General features: G+C 43.7%; 1 protein-coding gene across 1 annotated transcript in view; it reads left to right on the top strand.

Annotated features, from left to right (window-relative positions):
• Positions 1–8,566: 8,566 nt before the first annotated feature.
• LVRN (laeverin) overlaps positions 8,567–27,097 on the top strand; it is a 40,934-nt gene continuing 22,403 nt past the window's right edge. Inside the window, exons 1-6 of the mRNA XM_075726757.1 lie at positions 8,567–9,162; positions 16,077–16,219; positions 17,417–17,556; positions 20,302–20,428; positions 22,620–22,774; positions 24,121–24,234. Of these exons, the coding sequence (XP_075582872.1) occupies positions 8,567–9,162; positions 16,077–16,219; positions 17,417–17,556; positions 20,302–20,428; positions 22,620–22,774; positions 24,121–24,234 (1,275 nt within the window). The remainder of the gene's footprint in view (positions 9,163–16,076; positions 16,220–17,416; positions 17,557–20,301; positions 20,429–22,619; positions 22,775–24,120; positions 24,235–27,097) is intronic.

Genomic DNA, 27,097 nt, shown 5'->3' with positions numbered 1-27,097 from the left:
GGTAAGAAAGGTTAAGCTGAGATAAACAGATAGAGTGGGCCAAAAGGAGTGGATCTGCAGAGCAAAGCAGTTGGTACAGAGGACCCAGTCCTCAAAGTGTATGGATTTCCAGGGAGTTAGCTTCAGATTATCTGTGGTGTCCTGGACTTCTCTCTTCTGATGTCCTGGACTGAATGCCCATCAGTGGTTGGAGCACATGAGGTGCACCAGGGCCCTGACAAAGACTGAGCATTGCTCACTGTTCTGGACAGCCACACTGGCTGGCACCTGCCTAGTGTGGGAAAAGAGGTTATTTCCAGCAGGAACAGCCATTGCTCTCTCTTCTGCTATCCTCCTCATAGTAACAGGAGAGCAAGCGGGACACTCTAAGCTTCTGATTATTTCCCTTTCAGCTCTCTGTGCAGCTCTAGGGCTGAAGTAAGCTTCATGAAGCATTACCTGTACTTGGCTATTGCAATCTCAGGCTTGCATACTATCCAAGAACCCTACTTGCAACAAAAGTAGATGAAACGAGAGGAGACACATGTGCCCTTGGTCCAACTCCGTTGGTCCAGCTCCATGGGTGAGAAATAGGTTACAGTATCTCAATATGTCAGTCCTTCAAACTCTAACTTGTTATTCTTCCTAGAGAGCTGATAAATCTCAGTATGACTAGCACTAAAAAGACAAATACCACATTTGTTTCAGTGAAGCTGCCAGAAAAATACCAGGTGTCTGAAAGCTTGTAAAACACTTAATAAAAAGGGCCAACAACTCTAAAACCGCCACCATTCATCATATTAAACAATACCAATCTACTGACATTCAGTGCCATTTAAAAAAAAATCCACTTGCAAGTTATTTTTGGTCAAATGTTTGCCCACTTTCATACAGTGTCACCAGGCACAAGCCTGAAAATGTTGGCATACTTGGAGAAAAGCTGATACCTATTCAAGTCGTTTTTAAGTGCACTCACAATCAGAAAACATTGAACTTTGCAAGAGAAAAAGTTAAATTCCATCTGGAACAAAGCTTCACATGCTGCAAATGATTCATGCATTCACTCATCCTTTTCTTATTAAATCCTTAAAAATTTCTTTTCAAAACTTCATTCCAATTAAGAGTGCATTGTTACAGTTTTTTTTCTTGGTAAGAAAACTGGTGAAAACATGATACACTTCCTTCCAACATATCCTCAGTGGCAAGACTTTATCAGTCCTATTGATTGCCTGCCACAGCTTAGAAGCCAACTGACAGAGTCACCAACTGACAGAGTTACTAACTATAGAAAAAAATTACTGATAAAACTTCAGCTTCCTTAATTACAGCTATGGTGTAATTTTCATCTCCTGCTCATATTCTGGATAGTGGTTTTTACATCTGCTGTGGTTACTTCTTGGTTACTTTCCATACTGTTCTGTGGATCTCGCCCTGCTCCCTGGAGATGCTTTCCTGACCCTCCCCCCCGAGGAGGCGGCTCTCCCAAGTATTGTACCTTCAAACAGGGCTGCAGGCCTCTCTTGCTTCTCTGAGCACCCAGAGCTGTTTAGAGGGAGTCTTCTCCAGCTCTGCGTGCAACTCTGATCACTGGACACATTGACCATTTTGTTAACGCCCAGTTCTATGGTTCATCACTACCTCATTCTACCCATACCATTTAGGGATTACTCTGTTGTCCTCCAACAAGCAGAAGTACCCAAAGAAATTGCTGGGGCTTGGTTTTGCCGCAGTTGCTGTCTTTTCTCCACTGGTGAGAACTGTTGCTCCTACCCACTGTTTGCTGTGTAGATCCAAACCGCCGCATTGGTACACAGCTCCACAGAGGCAGTCAGCGAGGCCCCGGTAAAAAGTCCACAGCTTGTACATCGAACAAGAACAGAATTTAAAACCAAATTTTTCTGTGGTTTGGTAGTCTGTGAGACAGAGAATTATCAGTGGCTGTTGGTCTGAAACATCAAGGAACATCTTTTGATTAAAGCACAAGTGAAAAATTACTTCAATTACAGTAACAGACATCATTACCAATAATGGCAACATTTCAAGCATGATTTCCTACATGCAATTTTTTAATTAGATGCATGATACTCTATGGTGAAGGCGCCTTCCTTGCTTGCACAGTGGCTACCATGCAATGACACCTCACTCCAAACCGTTAATCTGAGTTTTCAATATCATGTTTTTTGATGATACTCCAATGCTTGGTCAAATTTGACCCTTTAAAATTGGAGTTCTTCTCCACATCACGTTTCTATACTGGCCAGTTAAGACAGTCTTGTCAACACAAATACAGATCCATGCTCAGTTGCTACTGTGCCAGCTTGTAAACCTTATATCCACTGACAGGTCTATACAGGGAGTGTACAAAACCTCTTTGGGACAGAAACATTGAAACAGAGGTTTTGGTGGTGTGGTGGTTTTCTTTATCATTAGGGAAAGGAAACCTTTTTCTTTCAAGTCTAATTCTAGTTACTTGGTAACTACTATCACCTGTTGAAGATACCAGAGTCAACACAGACTTGATCAAAGAGAACATAAAGTATTCATCCTGAGCCTGTAGAAAAACTGTGTACTTCTTTGACATGTCCAGTAAAAAGTGGTCCTCAACTGCTCATACTTAGCTCATGTGTATTGCACTTATTTGCAGCTATGCTAACTACGTATGTCCAACTATAGCTCACACTTCTTATTTCAGACGGCTGGGAAACGTAAAATATCCACTAAACCAGATCTTCAAAGCAATAGTAAAAGTCTGCAACTTCAGCATCTCCTATGGAATAGCTCCTGCTACAGATACTTCCAGGCATTACAACATTTTCAGGTCTGATACATTATTGGCTCTGTTAAAGAAGGAGAATAAATGATGCAGACCAAATTACAGTGCATAAAATGAGCAGACAAAGTTAAAAAAAAAAACAAACCAACAGGGATTTCATGGACATAGGTGGTGCACATGGATCCCTCATTCTTAGAAGGAGCATTGGTCTGACTTTGTAAATACAGAAAAAATCAGGCACCTCCCCAACACCTGAAGAAGAAACAAGATCTACAGTTCCGTTAAAAATGTTTCAGCAGTGCTGATCACCCCCAACTCCCACTGCTGGAATTGCCATACATACAATCACTCAGAACTTCTCAAATTAGGTTGAGCAAATCACTAATAATATGATTTAGGGAATCATCTTTCAGCTTAACAATTATTTCACATTACTTAACCATGTGATTATCCTTTTTCTTAGCATCTAGTATATGTGATTTATGACAACATCAAAGTATTTTTTATAAAAACAATACTATTAACCTGAAAATCTTGATGAACTTTAAGGATGGGTCATAGTAATATTTTGCTAATTGAAATTTCTTGTCAAATTTCCTGGCCAGCTGCCACAAGAAATGCCGTTTACTTTACTGCACCTTAATAGTGGGATAGTAGATCCCATGCTGTCATATCCGACCTTTTTCTGTTGTTTAAAATTCAGTGGACACCAATGGGACTTTGAACAGCTAGTGAACATGGCACAGACCCCTTTGTCTGGAACAAGATAGTAAAGTTTGTCAGATGCTTTGGCGTCCTTCAGAGTGGCAGAGCTGTCTGACTCCTTTTATAGCAGGTGATTTGTTTCTACCTTCAGATGTGTACTAGAGGCTTCTGCTAACTTAAATACAAGCCTCCTGTTTCCATCCAAGGTCAGGATTTGGGCTGAGCTATGGCTTGAAAAAAAGACTGTGCCTCACAAGTTGTGGCCAGAGTGCCTGTCCTGGCCCAGGACCTCCTGCAGCTTCGGCTTCAGAAACATGTCGTTCAGACATCTTAACTCCGCAAATAAGTTCAGCAGGATGGCGATCTGTAGTATTTGCAACAGAAGCTACTCACACATTTTATACTGCATGCAGAGTATTTTCCCATTTTAAATGCATCAGTGTGTGTGTTCCCACCAGGAGGGGAATCCACAGTTGTGGGTTGGTAAAAGCCTTCACCCATCAGTTGCTTTATAAGGTAACAGTTATAAATTATTTGGGAGGAAAAAGTAGTTAAACAACGTTTCTTAAAATATTTATTGTAAGTTGTAACGATTGTGTTTTTATTACGTGTTAATTGAGGAAAGGAGCAGGTTTGAATTCTTCACTGCTAACGAGAAAAAAAAAGTATGTTTTATGGATATGAACTATAAACTTTAAAACTTGTCCTGCACCATGGGGGGTCGGCACTACTTGCAGGCTTATTACTGAGCTGTTCTCCTTGTTTTCACAGACAGAGAATGAAATGCCTCTCAGTTTTGATTTTGCCTGTGCCTTGTTTTGAGGGGTTGAGTGGACAAGTATGGTTTTACCGAACAATGTGTTGAGGGTGTATAAAAAACATTTGGAAAGCAGGGCACTGAAATCCTCCATAATTTTCTACAATGTCTGGGCTCTTGCCTTAGAAATAGTGGTGCAATTCTGTGATTTCTTCTTCCTGTCACCTCGTTCTTTGCAGCACTGTCTTTTCTTTCCTGATCTTTCTGGAAGCTCCTGATCATTCATCCTACCCAGCCTCTGTAATGCGTCAGTGCTCCCATGGGATAGAGCAACTCTGTGGACTAGCACAACAAACTTCTTCCCAAACTCACAGTGACAATAAGAGAGGAAAGATACTTTCCTAAACACACACACGCAGCAGGTCATACTTCTTTGAGGGCAGTTAGTTCAGGGCTGCTGTGTGGCTGCAAGTCCAGCGACCTCCAAGAAGTACGTTGGAGATTGTTGTGAAGTCTTAATATGAAAGCAATATAATGGATGTTGCAAAACATGCTAGGAGAAAAGGGAGAAGCTGCTGATGTGCAAGATGAAGAGTAAAGGCATGTGAGGCATGTGAAAGGACAGAAGGGTGAAAGGATGGGTTGAGTGGAAAGGGTACAGAGGCCTGAAATGGAGAAAAAGAAACAGGTCCCAGGGCGTGGGTGGGGAAGGCTGAGGTAAATGAGAACAAAATGAGAAAAGAAGCACAGAAACAAACATGCAAGTCAAACTGTGTGAAAGAAAACAGCAGAAGATGGGCAAGTGCCAGAAGACAGCCTGTTGGGAAGCTAATGGGTAACAGCAGCAAAGGCATTGGGGCAGGCAGCAGATGAGAAGAGTGGGAGAGCCCACAACAGCAGGACAGGCTGGCAAAGGGGAGCCCCTCCGTTCCTCAAGCAACAGGCAAACAACAGATTATGGTCTTCTGCTGGAACTAGAAACTTCCTTTGTTCAGTGGCTCAGAGCTGTTCCCTAGACCTGTATGTAGCAGCCAGCCCTGCTGTGCCCAGTGTGAGGAAAGCAATAGCTGTATTCTGTACAGGATGACAGAAAAGGCATCTCTCTCAATTAACAAATAAATTAGCAGGACCTACCCTTTAGTGCTAGGTCATTGAGGTGAATTTACTTTAGCTGGCTTAGCTTTAACTCTGGCAACAAAACAGACTGCAATACCTCATCCAGTGCCTTGATTTTGCAAACAGAGCTATTCAGTGTTGAGGGTGGCTGTTGTGTGAACTACAAGCCCAAGAGAATTGACTTGGGGCGGGGGGAGTGAATTAAAAAAAAATGGAGGGGGAAAACCTGCTTGTAATCCAGATTAAAACGTGTCCGAGGCAATGGCACGCAAGGGCCACTGTTCCCAGCTACAGCTCTTGTGAATGCATGGCTCATCGTGATTTAAAAGAGGAGCTGCAACTGAGCAAAACCAACAGGCAAGTTTTACAAGGTGACAAAGGTTTAATTTTGCACTCTCACTGGCCTCACCTTGGCAAACCTTTTAAGTATGTATTTAACTGGGAACATGGGATTAATCCTACTGATTGTAATGGGGTTAACTATGTATGTACAGTGTGGTGGTGTTTATAGCTCCAACTCAACCATGCAGGGAAGTGAGGCTCTGAACGAGGACCGTTTATCAGAAACTCACCTTTTTTTTTTTTTTTTTTTTTTTGTACGAAGCTTGTCGTGCTTTTTTTATGTACGAAGATTTTTTGCATTCGGTGTCTTTCTCCCAAGTTTTGTAATGTGTAGATTTCACTCGAGAGCTGATCTGCGCTACCCTAACGCTGCACACTTCAAGCAGTGAATCCCCATTTTCTCATCTTTAGTCTAGTCTTTTCTCATCTTTAGTATAGACTTTTCTCATCTTTAGTCTAGTCTTTCCTCATCTTTAGTCTTTCCTCATCTGATCCAGGGGATCAGGCCCAGCCAGCATGGGTTCACAAAAGGCAGGTCCTGCTTGACCAACCTGATCTCCTTCTATGACCTGGTGACCCGCCTGGTAGATGATGGAAAGGCTGTGGATGTCATCTACCTCGACTTTAGCAAAGCTTTTGACACCGTCTCGCATAATATCCTCCTCGGGAAGCTGGCAGCTCACGGCTTAGACAGGCATACTCTTCGCTGGGTAAAGAACTGGTTGGGTGGCCGAGCCCAGAGAGTAGTGATAAATGGTGTTAAGTCCAGTTGGCGGCCGGTCACGAGCGGTGTTCCCCAGGGCTCTGTTTTAGGGCCAGTCTTGTTCAATATCTTTATCAATGATCTGGATGAGGGGATCGAGTGCACCCTCAGTAGGTTTGCAGACGACACCAAACTGGGTGGGAGTGTCGATCTGCTCGAGGGTAGGATGGCCCTGCAGAGGGACCTGGACAGACTGGATCGATGGGCCGTGGCCAACTGTATGAGGTTCAACAAGGCCAAGTGCCGGGTCCTGCACTTGGGTCACAACAACCCCATGCAACGCTACAGGCTTGGGGAGGAGTGGCTGGAAAGCTGCCTGGCCGAAAAGGACCTGGGGGTGTTAGTAGATAGCCGGCTGAACATGAGCCAGCAGTGTGCCCAGGTGGCCAAGAAGGCCAACAGCATCCTGGCTTGTATCAGGAATGCTGTGGCCAGCAGGAGCAGGGAGGTGATTGTCCCCCTGTACTCGGCGCTGGTGAGGCCGCACCTGGAATACTGTGTCCAGTTTTGGGCCCCTCACTACAAGAAAGACATTGAGGTGCTGGAGCGTGTTCAGAGGCGGGCAACGAAGCTGGTGAAGGGTCTGGAGAACAAGTCTTATGAGGAGCGGCTGAGGGAACTGGGGTTGTTTAGCCTGGAAAAGAGGAGGCTGAGGGGAGACCTTATTGCTCTCTACAACTACCTGAAAGGAGGTTGTAGTGAGGTGGGTGTTGGTCTCTTCTCCCAAGTAGCTAGCGATAGGACAAGAGGAAATGGGCTTAAGCTGCGCCAGGGGAGGTTTAGACTGGAAATTAGGAAAAATTTCTTTACGGAAAGGGTGGTCAGGCATTGGAACAGGCTGCCCAGAGGGGTGGTGGAGTCACCATCCCTGGAGGCGTTTAAAAAACGGGTAGATGTGGCACTTCGGGATATGGTTTAGTCTGGTCTACCCTTGATTAGTCTAGAGTGGGCTTGGTAGTGTAGGTTAATGGTTGGACTGGATGATCTTAAAGGTCTTTTCCAACCTAGATGATTCTATGATTCTATGATTCTATGATCTTTAGTCTAGTCTTTTCTCATCTTTAGTCTAGACTTTTCTCATCTTTAGTCTAGACTTTTCTCATCTTTAGTCTAGTCTTTCCTCATCTTTAGTCTTTCCTCATCTTTAGTCTAGTCTTTTCTCATCTTTAGTCTAGACTTTTCTCATCTTTAGTCTAGTCTTTTCTCATCTTTAGTCTAGACTTTTCTCATCTTTAGTCTAGTCTTTCCTCATCTTTAGTCTTTCCTCATCTTTAGTCTAGTCTTTTCTCATCTTTAGTCTAGACTTTTCTCATCTTTAGTCTAGTCTTTTCTCATCTTTAGTCTAGACTTTTCTCATCTTTAGTCTAGTCTTTTCTCATCTTTAGTCTAGTCTACCCTTGACTGGCTTAGAGTAGACTTGGTAGTGTGGGTTAATGGTTGGACTGGATGATCTTAAAGGTCTTTTCCAACCTAAACGATTCTATGATTCTATGATTCTATCCTTTCCCTTCCCATTCCTTACGGTGGTGAATAAGTACGAATGTTTGCGTGCTTGGGTCTTTTTTTTTTTCTTTTTTTTTTCTTTTTTTTTTTCTTTTTTTCCGGCCGCCCCCCCCGCCCCGCCGGGGCGCGGGGAGCCCCCACCTCCGTCCCGACGGCAGCCCCGGCGTTACCGGGGCTTTGGGCAGCCCCGAGCCGCCGCCCTGCGCCCAGCCCCGGCCAGGGCGTGCTGGGGGCGGCCCGGGCCCGTCCCCTGTGTGCAACGCCGTCCGTCCGGGCGGTGCCGTTATCACTCACCCGCGGGGGTCCAGGGGCACGGACCGCCATCCGGCATCACCGCCCTTTAAAGCCATCGGGCTTCAGCAGCCGCGGCTCGCCGGGCCGTCGCAAGCGCCGGCCGCTCGCTTAGCGGCGGGGAAGGGGGCGGCCGGCGGGCGGCCCCCGGCCCAGGCCGCTGCCCCGCCGCGCCCCGCGAGGGGGCCGGGGTCCCCGGGCTGCCCGCCCGGCCGGAGCCGCCCTCCCGGCAGCGGCCTCCCCGCCGGGGGGGACCCCTCTCCCCTCTCCCCTCGCCCGCCCGCCGCGGCCCGGCGCCTCCCCTCCCCCGAGCCCCCTGGGGCGCAGCGCGGCGGCCATGGGCGCCCGCGGGCTGTACGTGGGCCGGCGGGCCGCCGCGCTGCTGGCCGCGCTGCTGCTGGCGCTGCTGGCCGCGCTGCTGGCGCTCGCCGCCCTCTACGGGCGCTGCCGGCAGGAGGCGCCGCCGCCGCCGCCGCCGCCCCCCTCGCCCGCCGGCCCCGGCCCCGCCGCCACGCCGGGGCCCGCTCCCGCCGGCGGCTCCGGCCGCCGCCTGCCGCGGCACCTCCTGCCGCTCCACTACGACCTGGAGCTGTGGCCGCGGGTGCGGCCGGGCCAGGCGGGGCCCTTCGCCTTCAGCGGGCAGGTGAACATCACGGTGCGCTGCCGGCGGGACACGGACGCGGCGGTGCTGCACAGCTCCGGGCTGCGGAGCCGCGGGGCGGCCGCCGTGCGCGGCCCCTTGCCCGAGGCGGGCGCGGCCGTGGAGGTGGCGGGGCTGCGGCAGGAGGCGGCGGGCGAGGTGGCGGTGCTGGAGCTGCGCGGCCGGCTGCGGGCCGGGCGCCGCTACGTGCTGCAGCTGGGCTTCCAGGGACGGCTGGAGGAGGACCTCGACGGGCTCTTCCTCACCCGCTACACCGACCAGGGGCGGAGCAGGTAGGGGACCCCGCGCCCCTCCGACGGCCGCCGGCGGTCCCCCCGGGCGCCGCGGCGGGGTCGCCCGTGGCGTGGGGGGGCGCCGGCCGCAGCCCCGGGAGCCGCCGCGTCCCCGCAGGCAGCGTTCGGGGCGGTGGCGGGGCTGGGCGGCGCACCAGGCGCTCGTCGGGCTCCGCACCTGTCCCCAGGTGCGCGCCAGCGGCCGCGGAGGCCGCTCGCCCGGAGCGCAGGTTTGGGCTGCGCGGTGGCCGCGCTCCTCTCCGGAGAGCCCCGGCTCGGTCGCCCGGGCTTCCCTCCGCAGCTGGCTCGCAGGCCGGCCCGTGGTGGCTTGCAAACGCGGCGCTGATGCGGTTTGCGGAGACCTCCGCGTTTGCAGAGGCTGGCGAGGGGCTGCTGCTCCGGAGTCAGTCTGGGAGGGCTTACTGAGGGTCTGTCAGGCACAGATCTGTCTTTGGCAGAGGAAGGAGGTCCAGCAGCTCTCAGCTGGCGCAAGCAACGTTTTCTGGACAATTTCAAGCCTCTTTCTGCGCCTTCGACTGAGAGCGAGGGGTCAGGCAATACCTACGCCCAGTTCCTGGGAGCCACAGTCCAGCTCATAGCCTTCACCCTGGCCCCGCAGATGTCTGTGTAGCACTGACAGCTCCTCACCTCCTCTGTCTGCGTCTGTGGGGAGCATGTCTTTATCTCGAACCCGGGATCTTGGATGTGTATTCAGGCATGAGTTTAGAGACCTTGACCACGTGCAGTTTCAGAAGAATGGTGGAGTAGGGTGGGTGGCCGCTTTAGACAGCACTTTGTAGGTGCTATTGCACATGAAGTTGTTCGGCTGTCATCAAACAACCAGTGATTTCCTCAGTGAGTGCTATTAGGATGCTTTCCTCTTTATTTTCTTCTGCACTGCAAAATCAGTGCTGGGGCAGTGTGAGCTTAGCAAGCAGTCAGTCATCTAAAACATATTTTCACCCTCAAAATAAATGCTTGCTTATTTATTTTTTTATTGGGAATCTTCTCAAGGTGAATTGCATTATACACTTCTGGATGTGAAACTTGCTAAAGAAAAGTGAAACTTAAGATTATGATTTAAATAGTTCCAGTGGAAGACAAGTTTCTCAAAACAGGTGCTTAAAGGAGAGTCAGACAAATTGCTGATTTTAAAGTTACTTCGTTTTTAATAATTAAAGATGTAGTGAATTGCTGCGGATCAGCAATCAGTGAGCCAAAAGGAAACCTAGAGTTAAAATTCAAGTGTTCTTGGCTCCCAGCCTATCGATGAGTCCACTAAAATAAACTGTATCTCAGCAGTTCATAGACTTCTTGTTCAAGAAGGTGATACTCAGTTACCTGCAAGATTCATACATGCAAGTCCCTATATGAGTAGTAATAATAAGAAACCGCAAAATGAAGTTAATAGCTTTTATTGAAATGGAGGAGGACATTGGTCTTTTGCTATGAGTTGGTTTTTCAGCTGCCAGCTCTTGTGTAAATCTTTACAGATACCATTGTCTGCCACATCTGGAAAATTTAACTTATGCAGACTTTTTTTTTTTTAAGAAAAAGGAGATAAGTTGGCTAGCCTTAGAGAAAAATGCAGTATGGTAATAAATATTTAGGAAATATATTCTGTTTTTCTTCAGTTACTATTTCTTCATTCACTAATTGTCATTCATAGGATTATTTGTGCAACTTTCGAGTTAAGGAAGATCTAGAACACTTTGCTTCATTTACATAATTTTAAAAAATCCAAATAAGTAAGAAAGGAACAAGCATTTAGTTACTTAATACTGTATCAGTGTGCTTTCTGATGCTGTATTAATTAAGTCAAGTCCTATCTAAGAAACACTGAATTAGACTATGACATGTTTTGATTCAGACTGTGTAAAATTCAGAGTATCTGGAAAAAAGCTATTGTCAGCTGTGCTGCCACAGTAGAAAATAGGGGGAAAAAAAAGGTTTTTAAATTATTAAAAGAATGTGTACAGGTCAATTTCCAATTGTTCAGAAGATTTATGACAGGTGTTCCATTTCATTCTTAGATCCTCACGGATCACTAATGAAATGTGAGACTGCAGTCTGATTAAAGGGATGCCAGTGGTGTTCAGAGACAGAAATAAATCAAAGAAAATCCCCTGATTGCAGATATAACGTATTGTTTTGGTTACTTGTTCCTGCCCACGTTCCTGATATTCTTGAATGGATCTTGCATATCTTTTCTGCTTTAAAAAGGCTTTCTCTGAATCAAGAGTATGCAATAGTATCTTGTTATTTTTTCCTTCACTAAGAATAAAGTCATCACTTTACCAGCTGTTTGCCATCTGATGAGGTCCAGGTACACTGAAGGGGTTTTGCCCTCCTCTTTTTTTGAAGGAGAAGGCGTGTTTTGAGGGATATAGTCTGTAAGCTCTAGCGAGCTGTTAATGATGGAAAAAGTTGAATTCTAATGGATTGTATAGATCAGGAGCAATTTAAAAACGTTCAGTGCCCTTCGTCTGTCAGTACAAAACCCATTACTATGCTGTGAGGAGACCACGATCTCCAGCAGACTGTCCTGTTGCGCTTCTAAAGTGACTTGTACCTTGCTCCAGCAGACCTTCAGGGTCTGATTCCTGCATGGGCTTCTGACTTCAGCACCTAACTTAAACCACCAGCTGGAACAGACCATTTATCTGTGGTCATTCATTTATCTGTGCCATTTATCTGTGGTCATGCAGGCTCCTGTATTTCTTGCATGCACTACAAGTCTTAGTGGTTTTTGTAATTTGTGCTTGTGGAACCACTAGAGATGTCTCCTTTCAGAACAGTTTAAGCAGAAAAGGGCAAGCTTTCAGTAGACCCCTAGATCCTAAAGAGAAGCAAAGTCCTTGAAATGTTTGTTCTGGCTGGGCTTTGGCACCACCTCTTTTTGTGGTCAGCTATCCACATTGCTCTTGGCAGGTTGGCAGAATTAGCTAGTTGACACAACTATCGTTCCCTGTCCTCTCTCCAAGTTGGAGCTGGAGCACACTGGCAAGGTGGTGAGGGAAAGCTGTTCACAGACACAGCTATTTTCAGAAGCGCCAACCTCACTTCTGTGGAAAACAGAGTAAGCCAAGGCCCAAACTTCACTGGATTTCCAACACGGAAATTGTTTGTTGTCAGTTTGATCAGTGAAGACTGTTTTTACTGTTGTTGACAATTTGTACTACCCACCTGATCCAGTCTTAAAAAGAAAACCCTGAAAAATGGGAGCAATTTGTACTACCCACCTGATCCAGTCTTAAAAAGAAAACCCTGAAAAATGGATAGCACACAGCCCATGTCTGCAGTGCTTGCAGGAGCAAAGGAAGTAAAAAAGGACGATGCTCCCATTTCACCAGCGCTAAGTATCTGAAGGCTTCCCTGTTGAAATGGGGAATCTGTATTCTGCATACAACTGGGAGAGCCCGTGCCAGGATCTGGGTAGGCAGAAAAATACAGAAACTACATTTGCCTTTCTTCTGTAGCAGCGCTGGCTCAAACATACACGATGCAGGAGGCTTGTTATAGCATCGTTCTGTGCATAGGTCTTGCACTGCTGTGAATGAGCTCATGTATACTACTCCAGGGTTAGAGGATCCCCATGGAGTGTGCCGTAAAGTGCAGGCTGTACGTCACTCTTCACGTCAGTGTTTCAAAATCCTTTCAGAATTTTGCTTGGTAGCCACTCTGCATATGTCCTATGCAAATTCTGTAAAGTACTTGACTGCATAAGGCTTGTATTAACAGGCATCCCAAAATGTAATTGAACACAATATTTGTGCTGATTTTTATCAGTTGCTTCTGCTCCGGTTACTTAGAACGAGGGCAAAGGGGATTAGAACAGCACTGGTGCAGTTAATTGTACCTCAGAGCAGGGGATCTTAACTTCTTCTTAGCTCTGTTTTGTATGAATCTGTGGGTAAGACCATCAAAGGGCACGGGACAGAAATCAGCAAATAACGGAGTTGGTGTTTTCTTGGGCTGCATTTTAGTATTGAGCAACATTCACCTGAAGGAGGGACCGGGTGTTGGGGACAGCTGCTGCACAGAACAGGGTTCTGCTTACTGTAAAACTCCCTTACTTCAAGCCACTGCAGGGTTTGTTTTACAGTTTAATTCTCATATATTTTTCAAGTGGAAGAAATCAGATATAAAAAGTGTTAACACAAAACCCCATTATTCTATCAATATTACAAATAACATTTTAATGAGAAGGCATTTTTAGAAGAATAACCTTTTTTGTATCAACATAAAACATTTCTTCCACAATGATGCTGTTTTTTTATCAGGTGAAACAGAGTCCACTAGGCATTCATGTGCTATACAGGATGCATTCTTCATTTTCCTTTTCTTGTTTTCAGACACTTGTGTAGTTTAAATTGCCAAAGATTTAGGCTAAGAGATCCTGTTATCTATTTGTTTCTCACTATTTAAAAGTATTGTGGCTTTGATTTTGTTTCACTAGAGGAAGGAGGCATTACATGATACTTATGAAAAAAGAAAATGAAACCTATGCACAAAACTGTAGGCTTAAGAGAGAAATTGATTTGTCTGCTTAGGTAATGTTAGGCTTTTTTAAAACCTAATTTCCTTTTGGGTAATTTGTTTTGTGATAATGTTGCAGTGTGGAAAAAAGTTTGCTACTAATTCAGTTCATGCTAATGCCTTCACCTTTTTAAAAATAAAAAACCAAGAAAAAAGCCCCAACAATGACTCATTCTGACAAATGATATGAGGTAATGTGTGTTTGAAACACCAGTTATTTGTGTAACATGCATGAAACATTCCCATTTTTCTTTTTTATTTGGCAACCTGCAGAAAAATAACAATCCATCTTCATATTTCTTTTTTATCATGATGCTTTTGCCCAATATATGCTATTTTGTATTCCTGAGCTACACTTTCTTGTGGGCAAATTTGCTAAGAGTCTGCATCAGTTTCTGCTGGTGCAGAGCCTCCTGAGGCAGTAATTGCCCTGGTGTGCAGGAATTTGGGGTTGCTCAGTGTTTCCTAGAACCAACCTGTGACTGATTGCACAACTGAATGCACAAAAGCATACTTTGCTGCATGGGAAGAAGGTGATAAGAGTATTTTCAGTGATTGATTCCCTTGATGAAATGGCCTGTCACTTTTGTTGCTCCTGTGCAACCCTTGCAGAGGGTTAAGTCACTTTCTGTCACTGGACAGGTTAAAGGAGGGGAGGAGGTGATAACTTGTCTCAGGCGCAGCTTCAGCTGTGTTCAGCAAGGCAGCTGATGGCTGGCACAGCACACACTTGACTTCACAGTGAATCAGGTCCATGAAGAAAATACGTTGTGCTGCTTTCTCTTGAGCCAACCCTCACTTCAAAATAGATGTCATGGTCCCAATAGTCACCATGCATCAGCATGGGTTCTTTTAAATGTCATAAGTTGTGTTATGGTACAGCATCAGATATGTCTGTTAAATGCCAAATGTACAATGTTTTGAGAGTACAGTGCTTTTACCCAGTTGTCCTGTTCATATTAACTCAGTTCCCCAGCATCAGCAATGAGGATGACATAGTGTAGGTGAGCTGCTGATGCTTTCAGCACCCGGTTGATTAGATCTGCCTTGAGTGGGGTTAGGTAGCACAGCTATTCAATTGGCAATAGCCAAACATCTTTCAAAAGACAAGGACTCCTGGAAAGCTGGCCTTGAGAACTGGGTGGAAAGCATTGCTGAGTTTTGTCAGTGGAAGCAGGAAGCTAATGACTCTGTTCCTTGGGTCGAAATGCACACAATGTAGTACGTCTTCTGCAAAGTGACATAAATATCAATGGAAAGCTAAACCATTCATTTCAGGTACCAGGAAAAGGGAATCTGGAAACATGCAACCTTAGGTTTCAGACATGGTTCAGTCCTACAGTCACGATGTGCTTGTACAGTAGATCTGACTCGTTACATAGTGTTACTCAATGTATAGATACTGTCCTGATAGCTCCTGGCTTGTTTGGGATGTCTCTGTGCTAAGCGTATGCCTTTTTGAACCTGGTATGAATACACTGTTAGGGAACACCCCAACTACAGCTGAAAAATATGAGCCCTGTCATAGCATCAAGGTCGCTGACACAAGAGATCGTGCCATTCTTGTATGCCCAGCTGCTGGCAACTACTTGGCTGACAGGTATGGAGCTTTGAGAACCATTGCATGTGTATTTTTTCTAATTCCTGGTAAAGATGCCCTAACGTGAACAGCTCAGATGTACAGCTCTTTCTCAAAACTTTGGCCACGGGACATAGTGATTTATCTTTTGATTCCAGCCAGTGTGTCAGAGAGATCTGCCACAGGTGAGGCAAGGCTCTATAGCGTAAGGTAGAAAAGGATCCTCTTGACGGGCTTGGCAATGCACTGGGAGAGCACTGGTGCTGCTTTCGCTGGACTTCTTCTCTGTGTGGTTTGATGGAAGTGTGCGAGTGCATGTATGCATGGTCACCTAATGGTTACTACAATTTTTTATTAAAATGTGCTGTTAAAATAAGAGTGCATGCATTAGAGAGATATAACGGGTGAACAGAGAGATTCTAATTATGAAACTAAAGTTGGGCATTGTATCATTTTTGAGCACTGGCCTGCCATGTGCAAAACTTAAATCAACTGTCTTAATAAACAAACTAGAAAAGCTCAAATATTTAAAATACGATATCTGGAAAAGGCCTGTGAGGAAAAAAACCCCCAACCTAATTAAGAAAATCTGCTTTTCTCTGGGAGCATCCAAACTGAGCAGTCTGTTGGGCATGGGGATTTAATCATGGCTTTAAATAATAACCAAACCTTTTCCAAATCCGCATATCTATGTGATTAATTTCTTGATTTTTCTGATTTGATATTTTTATGCACTATATATTGATTTTGATCAGCTGTAGCACTGGATTAATCTGAACTTGTATTTTTAATACAGTATGCTGATTGCCTCCCAGCTGGAACCAACGTATGCCAGGACAGTGTATCCATGTTTTGATGAACCTGCCATGAAGGCCACATTTAATATCAGAATTGTCCATGATCCAAGCTATGTGGCTCTTTCCAACATGCCTGCTATTGGTAGGTGAACAACAAGTAGACTTATAGGCTTTTTCCCCCCTAAATTACTTTAAAAAAGGGTGTAATTTATCTGAACAGACTATTATCAACAGTGTTCTGTTGTCCGTGTGCTAATGCCTTGAAAATGCACAGCAAATCTGTGCCTATGAACTTAAAAATTTGGAAAGAGTTATTCATAATTAATGCCTCTGATGGCAATAATTCCATAGTTTTGTCAGATACGATGTCCTCTCCTCTGGTTGCTGGAGGCTGGACAGGTTTGATTGCTGGCATTTATCGCTTAGTCAGTGTGTCTGTTGTACTGCGTGACATCTGCTTAAAACAAAACGGCAGCTCCAGTATGCAAAGCCTGTAATTGTGTTATTAAGGGATTCCTTTCATTTTAAGTAAATTTTAGGATGTATTTACCACACACAAAAAATTGCTTTACCAGACAGAGACACTATAGCCTCCTGTGTATGTGCAGAATAAGAACAAGAGGACTATAATTCTCTGGAGATGCTCTTCCTGTTCCTTGCTGGGATCTCGTATGGGATGCATATGGGATATAAGATTCCAAACAAATTCTGAAGATGATTAGTTCTACAGGAATCTGTTGGACCTCTTGCCTCCTTCTTAATGTCTTTTTTCTGCAGTTCAGTGCCATGAATCTTTATTTTTCAGCTAAATAGTTTTCAGCCATAAAAAGGAAGGTTTATGAGATGGAAGCTAAGTAACTTAGGAATTATAATAGATGGGACCTCTGTGAGAGTCGCTTGAAGCATTTTTTTTTCCCCTGAGAATCATGTCCATGTCTCTCTTATTTAGAAGGAAGGTATCTGATTAAGTATTTCATAATTCTCGGGCACACATGACCTATATTTGAATCATAATAGATTGTCCATTTTAGAGATATGCAGCATGGAATAAATTGTCCACAGTTTGCCCACATCCTAAATCTGATGCAGTTTGATATCCTTCCAAGACTCCAGTTAAGAAGCTCAAGAGTGGATTTTTGGTGTTTGCATGGAAGGTCACGACTCTGATACGTGGCAGTGGCAAGGAGTCTGGCTGCTTGCCTTCTACCAGAAACATAGGAAGTTAGCGCAGAAATACAGCATATTGAAGAGAGGTGTAAAGAAACATGCAGAAAATACAAAATTCCTTGTTTGTTATGAAAAAGCAAAGGTTTGAATATTTCTGTAATATTTTTTCTAGATGTATCTGAAATGAAAGATGAAAATGGAAGCCTGTGGACTGTTACCACATTTAACACTTCGCTGAAAATGTCAACTTACTTGACTGCTTTTGTGATTTGTGATTTCGATTATGTCACCAGAACCGAGCGGGGAAACGAGGTAAATATGAGGCTGCATAACACATTATAGGAGTTTACCACAGAATTTGGCTCTGTGGTACATCATGTGCTTTAGAAGATATCACAGACATTAACTGTGCTTTCCATTCCAAAACTATTTGCTTATGTGGCAAAACTGCAAACATTCATCCTGCAGATTTTTCTGCAGAAAGCTTTACTTTAGGACAATTAGTTTATTGTCCTGTCCTGATCATTTCATACAATTCCACAAGTAGGTATGGGCTCTGTATGTTAAAACTTTAGAGGCAGCTACTCTGCAGAAAGTACTGGTCATAATTCAGGGTCTTCTTATCTTCTTAGCTCTCTTAGTTGGAAAAAATATCCATTTCCACTCCTGTGACAAACCACTGAAGTTCAGTGCCTTGTTAGTCAAGGCCCTTTGAGGAGCAGCGTCATGACATTCATTAGTAGGTGCAATACTGTGCTCTGAGCATTTTGTATACTCTAGTATGTTAACATTTTATTCTGCAGTGGACACATTTTTTAGCCTCCAAAAGTGACTGCTTTGTGTTTGAAGCTTCTTCATCAGTGAGTATTCAGTTTTGCTCTTACACTACAATGGGCAAAGCTTCTTGAGGGAAGCTGTAAAAAAACATACTCCGTTGGCACCAGTCATTTCACTTTCCTTCTTTTGTTGAAAGTCAACAGAGAAAAGACCTAACAAGTTGTTCCAAAATAAATAGTAAACTCAAGCATAAAGCCTTAATACTTGCTACCCTTAATAAATGAGAGCACCATGTTAGCTTCATGGTCAGTTTGCTGTCATCCTACTGGGGAAGGGTGAGGCGAGGTGAGAAGACAGTGCAGAGGTGACCTAGGACGCAACAGCAGTAGCTCCTTTTTAAAGTGAAGATTGGACTTGGTATGTCGTACCTGCATATATACCCTGTATAAAACATGTTGGATGCTTATGGCTTTGACTGTGGTGCCTTTTTCTTGGGCTGACATGTACTGACAGCAGTGAGCAAAGCAAACATTCAAACTGGTGTTTTTCAGAGGGAAAAGCCACCACCACCCATCTTCTGTGAGACAGAGGGGCAAGGGTTTTTCACCCCTTGGTTTCAGACAGAGATGCTCAATTTATGCCTCCACAGTATTTGTGTGAGCATGTTTGTTCTGTCTGTTTTGTCATTTCTGGTAAGTATTTTACAACCCAAAACACCAGTATGATAACTCAAAGCTCATACTAGGATTAGGATTTTAAGTCTGCCCATTATGTTTAGATTTTGCAAAATGAAGTGATCTGATCTTTGAATCTCCTCTGAAGCCCGAGCTGAAAAGAGGGGCTCAGAGGCTGAGGGTAGTCTGCTGACTGAATATGATTTCTTTTTTCCCTTTTAAATTAAATCCTGATGTTTCCCCAACTTTGCTATTAGGGTTTGGCTGTGCAGCTTCTTGTGAGATGCAAGAATTGTGGGAATTTTGAGCTGCTAGGCACCCGGGGGGTCTTGCATCCAGAGATACCTGATGGAGACATAAACCTTTCCTCAGTCTACTCCATCACCTTGGGCAAGCAGCTGCCCTCTGCCGTACCATGACAAAGAAAATTGGCATGGGAAGGAAAAGCTTTGCTTGCTGCTGCCGTCTCTGTTACTCAGAGGTACAGATGTCATCTGCTCAGATGTCATCTGCTCTCTTTAGCAGCGGTGGGAGGCCAGTGGTCTGTTTCAGCCTGTGATAAAGTTCAAGAGGAGAGATATGTATGTTTGCACAGCAAATGATCTCTAAACATCCATTTCTCTCTCTTCAGGGAAAGAGTGGTGGGCTGAAGGAAAGTTTGTGTCCTGGTATCAGCTGGGATAGAGTTAATTTTCTTCCTAGTAGCTGGCATAGTGCTGTTTTGGATTTAGTATGAGAATAATGTTGATAACACACTGATGTTTTAGTTGTTGCTAAGTAGTGCTTATGCTAGTCAAAGACTTTTCAGCTTCCCATGCTCTGCCAGGTGCACAAGAAGCCGGGAGGAAGTATAGCCAGGACAGCTGACCCAAACTGCCCAAAGGGCTATTCCATACCATATGATGTCATGCTCAGGGTATAAACTGGGGGAGTTGGCTGGGGGACAGCGATCACTGCTCGGGGACTGGCTGGGCGTTGGTTAGCAGGTGGTGAGCTGTTGCATCACTTGTTGTTTTCTGCTGGGTTTTGTTTCTCTCTCTCTTGTTGTTCTCCTTTTCATTACAACTTTTATTACTGTTATTATTTTATAATTATTATTTCAGTTATTAAACTGTTTTTATCTCAACCCACGAGTTTTCTTACTTTTGCCCTTCCAATTCTCTCCCCCATCCCACGGGGCAGGGGAGGGTGAGCAAGCAGCTGTGTGGTGCCTGGTTGCTGACAGGGGCTAAACTACAACAGTTTGTCACCCAGACTCACTGTCTGGAATATATTGGCTGAAGATGTGTGGATCTAAATAGTTTTACAGCATTTCCTGTTTAATAAAAGAAAAATTACAAGTCCATTTGTTCCAGCAATGTATAGTTGGATTCAAGTCTTGGCCCTTTTGAAGTGCTGGAACTCTCCTAGGTTTTAGCAGGATTAGGCTCTGTGCCACATTTTGTTAGGTCCAGCAAGACTTGGGCTGGGATTTTTTTCATTAAAAGCTTCACTGCATGATCTAGTGTGGACAGACAGCATTTTCAAACAATGATTCACGGAAGAGAAGCAAAGAAAATGAAAATATGAGGGTTCTCTAAAATAACACTTCCTTGTTTTACTGCAGATACGTATTTGGGCTCGGAAAGAGGCAGTTAAAAATGGGTATGTTGACTATGCTTTAAATATCACAGGCCCAATATTTTCATTTCTGGAAGACTTACTTAACATCAGCTACCCTCTGCCAAAGACAGGTGAGATTGCTCATTTTCTTAAATGGACCAGAAATGGCTGCTGATAATGTAACATTCACAGAAGCAATGGGTTCTTTCACAGTATTCTCTTTTTACATCTTGCCACATTCATGGAATAAAACCCCTAAGCTTTAACTCACTGAATTCTCCTTTCTGCATCTTGGTTCTTATTAACCAGTAACTCAGCACTCCTACCTTCACATCACACTCATTCTCTTAAAGCATCATTTCCTAATGAAGGGGCAGATGGGGCTACAAAGTGGATAGAAAGAAGTTGTTCAATCGCATGGCCATTTCTGGGATGCATAGACCTGGTATAGGCAAGTCCCTACGTCCTCCTAGTAAATCCATGCTTGCTATAACCCACGTCTCCCCAAAGCATTCCTTGCTTTCTTCAATATGTCCCTGTCTTACCTGTGAGTTGGCTATATATATACCTCCCCAGAAAAGGATTCCTGCAGGAAAACATTGCTTCTGCTTAAAATGGACATCAGGTAAGTTAGTTAAGTCAAGCTTCAGCCAAGAAAGAAGGGTGCTGTGGTTCACTGTACAGTTTGTCCGCTACTTGTACTTGGATTCCTAAGGGTTTCAGCATTAATATTAAGGGGTAACGTGCTCTTTTATACAAATTGGTAGAATACTGAGAGCACAGAAGGCAGTTCTTAAAACTAATTTTGACCTGCCCATGATCTTAGCAGATTGCAGGATTGTGGAGGAAGAGTTTCCCTCCTTTCTTGGTAATTTGTTGATTTGCCAATTCTGTAGTTTGGCACTTGAAAGAAACAAATTTTCATCAGTGTAAATGTGTTATCTCCCAGTGTATTTAGAATAACACTACACTTAGGGAAAATGTAATATATGCAATTGTCACTTTTAAAATTTTGTTATCTTAGTAATCATACGAGCTACTCAAGGGCTGTAGACAATGCTGCTTCATGCTTGTGTTCTGCTTAGCAGCACTGTCAATATGTTAATTAATTAGTATAAGAATATTACAAAATTGAAGTAGATGAATGGTATTGCAGGCTTCCTGTTAGGTAAGATTTGTTTCACTGAATGCTGTAATACCATTACAATCCCTGCTGTAATGTCATCCAATACCAACTGCATTTCCCAGTGATTTTCTTTGATGTTTTGCTTAAAAATCAGTAGGATTAGATCAACCAAGAACGGCTTCTTGTAAATGCTAGAGATTTCTATTGTGAACTCAAAATGTGAAATTAGGAATAAAAACACATTTAAAATTAGAGGTATTTAAAGGTTTGTCTTCACCTGATTTTAATGCAGTTATAAGGGACCTCTCTTGCCCCAGGCTGGCTAGATGAGGGCTGCCTCACCAGAAGTGAAATACCTTTGCTGTAAGCCTGAGGCGGTAAGTCCCACTGAGATGCAGTCTAGCTTTGCTTGGGTTCAGCACCACACTTAGGCTAAACGTGTTGCTTTTGGACTGGAACCGGCTCATGGTCAGCTGGTTTGGAGTACAAGCTTGTGTCTGCTTCCAAAATGCTCCATATACCTTTTGCGAATTTTGCACTTTGCTGCTGAGTTTAAACAGTATTATCTTTGATACCCTTGATGTTCATCCAAGGCCCATCTCTCTTTCGTCCTACTCTCACATTTGAACTGGAAAACTGCTCCCTGTGCATAAAGCAGAAGGGGAGTACAGAGGTAACAGCCCTGCTGTAGAAACAAAGAGATGATATTTTTAAGGCATCTTTCAGATAAGAGTGGAAAGGATCACTCCACTCACAGAGCTGAAAGAGCAAGGGGTTTTTTTTTAATCAGTGGCTAGGCTGAAGAAAGAGGTAAGTATGATCCTTTGCAAACACATGAGAAACTCATACAGAGAGAGATTTCTGAGAGCCAGAAGTGAATATATTCTCTCCTAGCATTGGTAGAATACAGCCTTCATTTTTGTTCAAAACATTTATATGTACAAGATGCAGTACAGATTCAGGAGAATTTATTATGTGGCTTCTGGAAAGAGTGGCAATCATAGAGGAGGAGTATGACAAGAAGAAACCTCACAGACCATTTGCAAGAGTGTTGCCATAATACAGCAAAGAACCACTAACAGGTAGTGTCCTTTAATCGCACACTGAACCAGTGTGAGCATTAAAATCATGTGAGCATTTTAATTCCAAAAATTTTAAAGTTACCTTTTTTTTTTTCTCTGTTTGAATCAATTTAGATCTGGTTGCACTGCCTGATTTTGGAGCAGGTGCTATGGAAAACTGGGGGCTAATGACTTTCCAAGAATCATCATTGATGTACCTCCCGAGTGATAAATTCACAAGCAGAAAGGCAATGATTGCCATAATTGTGTCACATGAGCTAGGACACCAGGCATGTGGTAAAAAATTCTGTACATTTATTTGTCTATGAAGCTGTTTCCTTCCAGTTGCTGATGATGCAGTCACTGATTAGTAGAAGAAAAATAGTGACTTGACAGTAGGTGTGAGCACTAGAGGACTGAAAGATTATTTGATCATATGTTCAGCTGATAAATCAATATTAAAAGCAGATTCCATCATATTACATACTGGATATTGACTGCACAGGGCTCATTGATACAAAACTGTTAATGAGCTCCTTACTTTTTTTCTTACACAGTACCTGAATGCCATACTAGAAAATACTGTAGCGATGACACAATTCTCTCTGTATGCAGTATACTTAGTACTTCAGTGGGAGAATTAATGGACTTTATAAGCATTATTTTGTAGTGGGAGTGCATGTACATATTGCAAAAGGTATTTGTTTTTCTGTAAGACACAGCCTTTAGTATGATAGAACAAACTTAACATGAAGACATTTTACACGGTAGCTGGACATTTGTCCAGTTTTCATAGAGATTTTAAATTTTTTTCTTACTTGATTTGGAATGATAATATAGTTTCACTTTTTTATTGACTATGTTTAATTTACTGTTGCTTGCCAGAGCAACAAGTGTTTGCACTTAGTCAACAAAATTAGCGAAAGAGTTTAACTTGGCTAGTGCACTTGTAGGCCTTTCTGACAAGGTCTGTAACTTTTCAGACCTTTAGATGAGCGGAGTGTTTTTACTGCAGGCCAATAAAACAAATGTCAGTACTTTATTTTAAAACAAAGTTGTAGTTCAAGTTTTTAAGCATTAACAAATAAAATAGAAATCCACAAGTGATCAGTTTTTTGTTAAATGTGAACTGCCAAATATGAGTACATAGCAGCTGTTGTGGAAGTTTTATTGCTTGCCAGGATAAGGATTTGCTGATTTTGGAAATGGCTATTTCCCCTGTTCTGTTTATCATTCCCCTGACAATTTCCTTTTGTTAAGAACATGGAAAAATGTTTTTGCAATTATTTGATAAATGCCCTACTTTTAATCATAGCCTGATCTTTTAGATCATTACATTTTTTGGGGAAGTGTTTAAATTGAATAGAGTAAAAGAAGACATAAAGCACTGACATCCATAATCATGGTATGAAATTGTATGTGAAACAATTAAAAAATAACTGCCCTGAACCTCTGACTTTTTCCAAGATGCATCTTTTTCTACTGAATTTTCACTATTTGAAAGAATATCCAGCATTTTATTCAACTGACATGTACATATTAAAGTTACTTCAGCATAGGGATGTGTGTGTTGAACCTGCAAAAATGAACCCAGCAGTCCAAAGAGATGTTGAGACATTTTTTCTTTCTATTCAAGTGGTTTGGAAATCTGGTTACAATGAACTGGTGGAATGATCTGTGGCTTAATGAAGGACTGGCATCTTACTTTGAGTACCTGGGAGCTGCCTTTGTCGAACCCAAGCTTTCACTGGTAAGTACTAAAGCTTACTGAAGTAAGTAAGTTAAAGTGGCAAAGTTCCAGCATGTAGAAAGACAAGGAAGGTGCAGGAGATGGGATTTAATCAAACCATGGCATTAGTAACTTAACTGCCCTGGGAAAGACCAGCAGGTCTTGATTCTTCCCTGGAGGGTTTCCATCTGCTGGGGGCTGTCATCAAACCCAGCTCTTCCACAGCTGGCGCAGAGGACAGCTGGACAGCTGTGATTCTGCAGTAACAAGGAGTTGGTATTTTGCCCTAGATCTGTCATTTAACAAACCAAGCTTTCTCTCCTGGGTTCTGCAGCTGATGGTTTGCCACCCTGCCTGTCCAAGCACTTTTCCAAGCACCCCGTACCCAGGTACCTTTACTGAGCAATGAGTAAGTTGGGCCATTTTGAGTCTGTTTACCTCACTGGGTCCATGGATGCCTGGTTGTGGATAGGGCAAATATAATGCACATAGCTAATCTGAGAGCAGCGTAAAACTCCTTCCCGTTCCACCCAAATGGGAATAAGCATAAGTTCCACAGCATATTAGAAAACTCCATCCATCATTAAACTCTGAGACAGGAAGACGGTTGCTGCTAATTGTAGCCATGGGATGAGATGCACTTGCCTGTGCAATCATAAATGTCTGTGCACAGTGCCCTTGGCTTCTGAAGAAAGGAGAAGCCTTTAGCCTGGGCAGGCCCGAGACTGCAGTCAATCCAGTCTGCTTTTTATTTGGCTCAGATGAAATACCATTTGTCACTTTCCTTCTCTAATTCACCAAGTACTTAATTACATGCTTAATTGGAAACTAAGGCATGTCAAACAAATTCTCTCAGAAGGATTTTTAGGTCATGGGATATGCTAACCTCCTGCTTTGAACTTAACAACAGCTCACTTTATTCTCTGTAAAGCAGAGTTTTAATATCATTGAAAAGTATAAAGGCCACCAAATTTTAAATTGGAAAAAAGACTTTGTCTCCTTTCTAATTTTAATCTGTTTGTTTAGAAGCTTGTCTTTCTAAAAATCAACAATTGCGATTTTATTTATGTCCATAAAGTAAATTTTAATACTGGGCAGCAATTCCATTTGATAAATTACAGTTATATGATTTGCCTTGGAAATCCAGAGTAAGTTACACAGGTGCAAGAATACAGTGCAGTTTTATGGACCATACACATTCACAGACTGGCTGAGGTTGGAAGAGACCACTGGAGATCTTCTGGTGCAGCCATCCTGCTCAAGCGGGGCCACATAAGTCAGCTGCCCAGGACCGTGACCAGATGGCTTTTGAACATCTCCAAGGTTGGAGACTCCACAACCTCTCTGGGCAATGTGTGCCAGTGCTGGGTCATCCTTACAGTGACAGAGTGTTTCCTGATGTTCAGAGGGAGCCTCCTGTGTTGGGCAGTGTGTGCCCATTGTGTCTTGTCCTGGCCACCACTGAAAAGAACCTGGCTCCATCCTCTTTGCAACCTCCCTTCAGATATTTATATACATTGATGAGATCCCACCCCTGAGCCTGCTGTTCTCCAGGCTGAACAGTCTCCGGTCTCTCAGCCTTTCCTCCTGTGTGAGATGCTCCAGTCCCTTCAGCATCTTCATGGCCCTTCACTGGACTATCTCCAGTAGCTCTGTATCTTTTCTCTACTGGGGAGCCCAACACTGAACTCCACACTCCAGGTGTGACCTCACTAGTGCTGAGTAGAGGGGAAGGATCACTTCCCTCAGCCTGCTGGCAACACTTCTCCTAGCGCAGCCCTAGATACCATTGGCCTTCTTTGCTGCAAGGACCCATTGCTGGCTTATGTTCAACTTGGTGTCATTCGTGTCCCCAGTTCCTTTTTTGCAAATCTGCTTTCCATCTGGGTGGCCCCCAGCATGTACTGGTGCCTGGGGTGGTTCCTTCTCAGGCGGAGGAGTTTGCACTTCCCCTTGTTGAACTTTATGAGGTTCCTGTCAGCCCATTTCTCCAGCCTGTCCAGGTCCCTCTGGGTGGCAGCAGGACCCTCTGGTGTATCAACCACTCCTTCCAGTTTTGTGTCATCTGCAAATCTGCTGAGGGTACACTCTGTCCCATCATCCAGATCGTTAATGGTGTTGAACAGGACTGGACCCAGTATTTGCCCCTGGGGTATACTGCTAGTTACTGGCCTCCAAGTAGACTTTGTGCCACTTGACCACCTAATTACAAATTGAACCCTGATAATTAAATTTACTGGCTGTTTACAAAAAGAAAAAATCAGTCAACAGATTTGATCTCATTAGTTGGAAGCCTGTGTTCTTCTCCTTGAGAAGTGTTCAAAGGGGCCTGCAGTGTTTTAAAAAATTTAGGTTTTTTTCTTTATCTTTGTAATTATGTCATTTTCCATCTAGTCTTAGGAGAGATACTCAGCTGGAGGAATGAATCATCATTTGATAAAAAGAGAACTTCACTGATTTGCACCAAAGGAGCCATTTTCCCTCCATATTTCTCACTGGATGACAGCAAAAATGCTGTATAGTTAAGCCTTGCTACCCTTAATACCTTAGTTTTTAGGTTTATTACTCAGGGTTGCAGCAGGAGAAACAGAGAACTTAGGAAGAAAATGCTGCCATATTAATGACATATATGTAAATGAGATACAAGTTTTCAGTATTTGTTCGTTTGCTGTTTAATATAGTTGACTTCTTTTTCCCCTGAGGATTACACTGTAATTGCCTTTGTCAGGCCCAAGCCCACAGTCTTCTCAGATGTAAAATTTTCACTGCCCTGATTAGTAATGTTGCATGTGGAAAATGTTAGGATCGGGTGTAAGGTCCCTTTTACTTTATGGGAAAGTCAGGGAGTGGGAAAAAGGATCATTCCTTGTTTATTGACAGACTA

Source organism: Pelecanus crispus, chromosome Z (genome assembly GCF_030463565.1).
Source record: "Pelecanus crispus isolate bPelCri1 chromosome Z, bPelCri1.pri, whole genome shotgun sequence".
Lineage (NCBI taxonomy): Eukaryota > Metazoa > Chordata > Aves > Pelecaniformes > Pelecanidae > Pelecanus > Pelecanus crispus.
The sequence above is the reverse complement of the archived record's forward strand: the minus strand, read 5'-3'. Positions and strand labels throughout refer to the sequence as shown.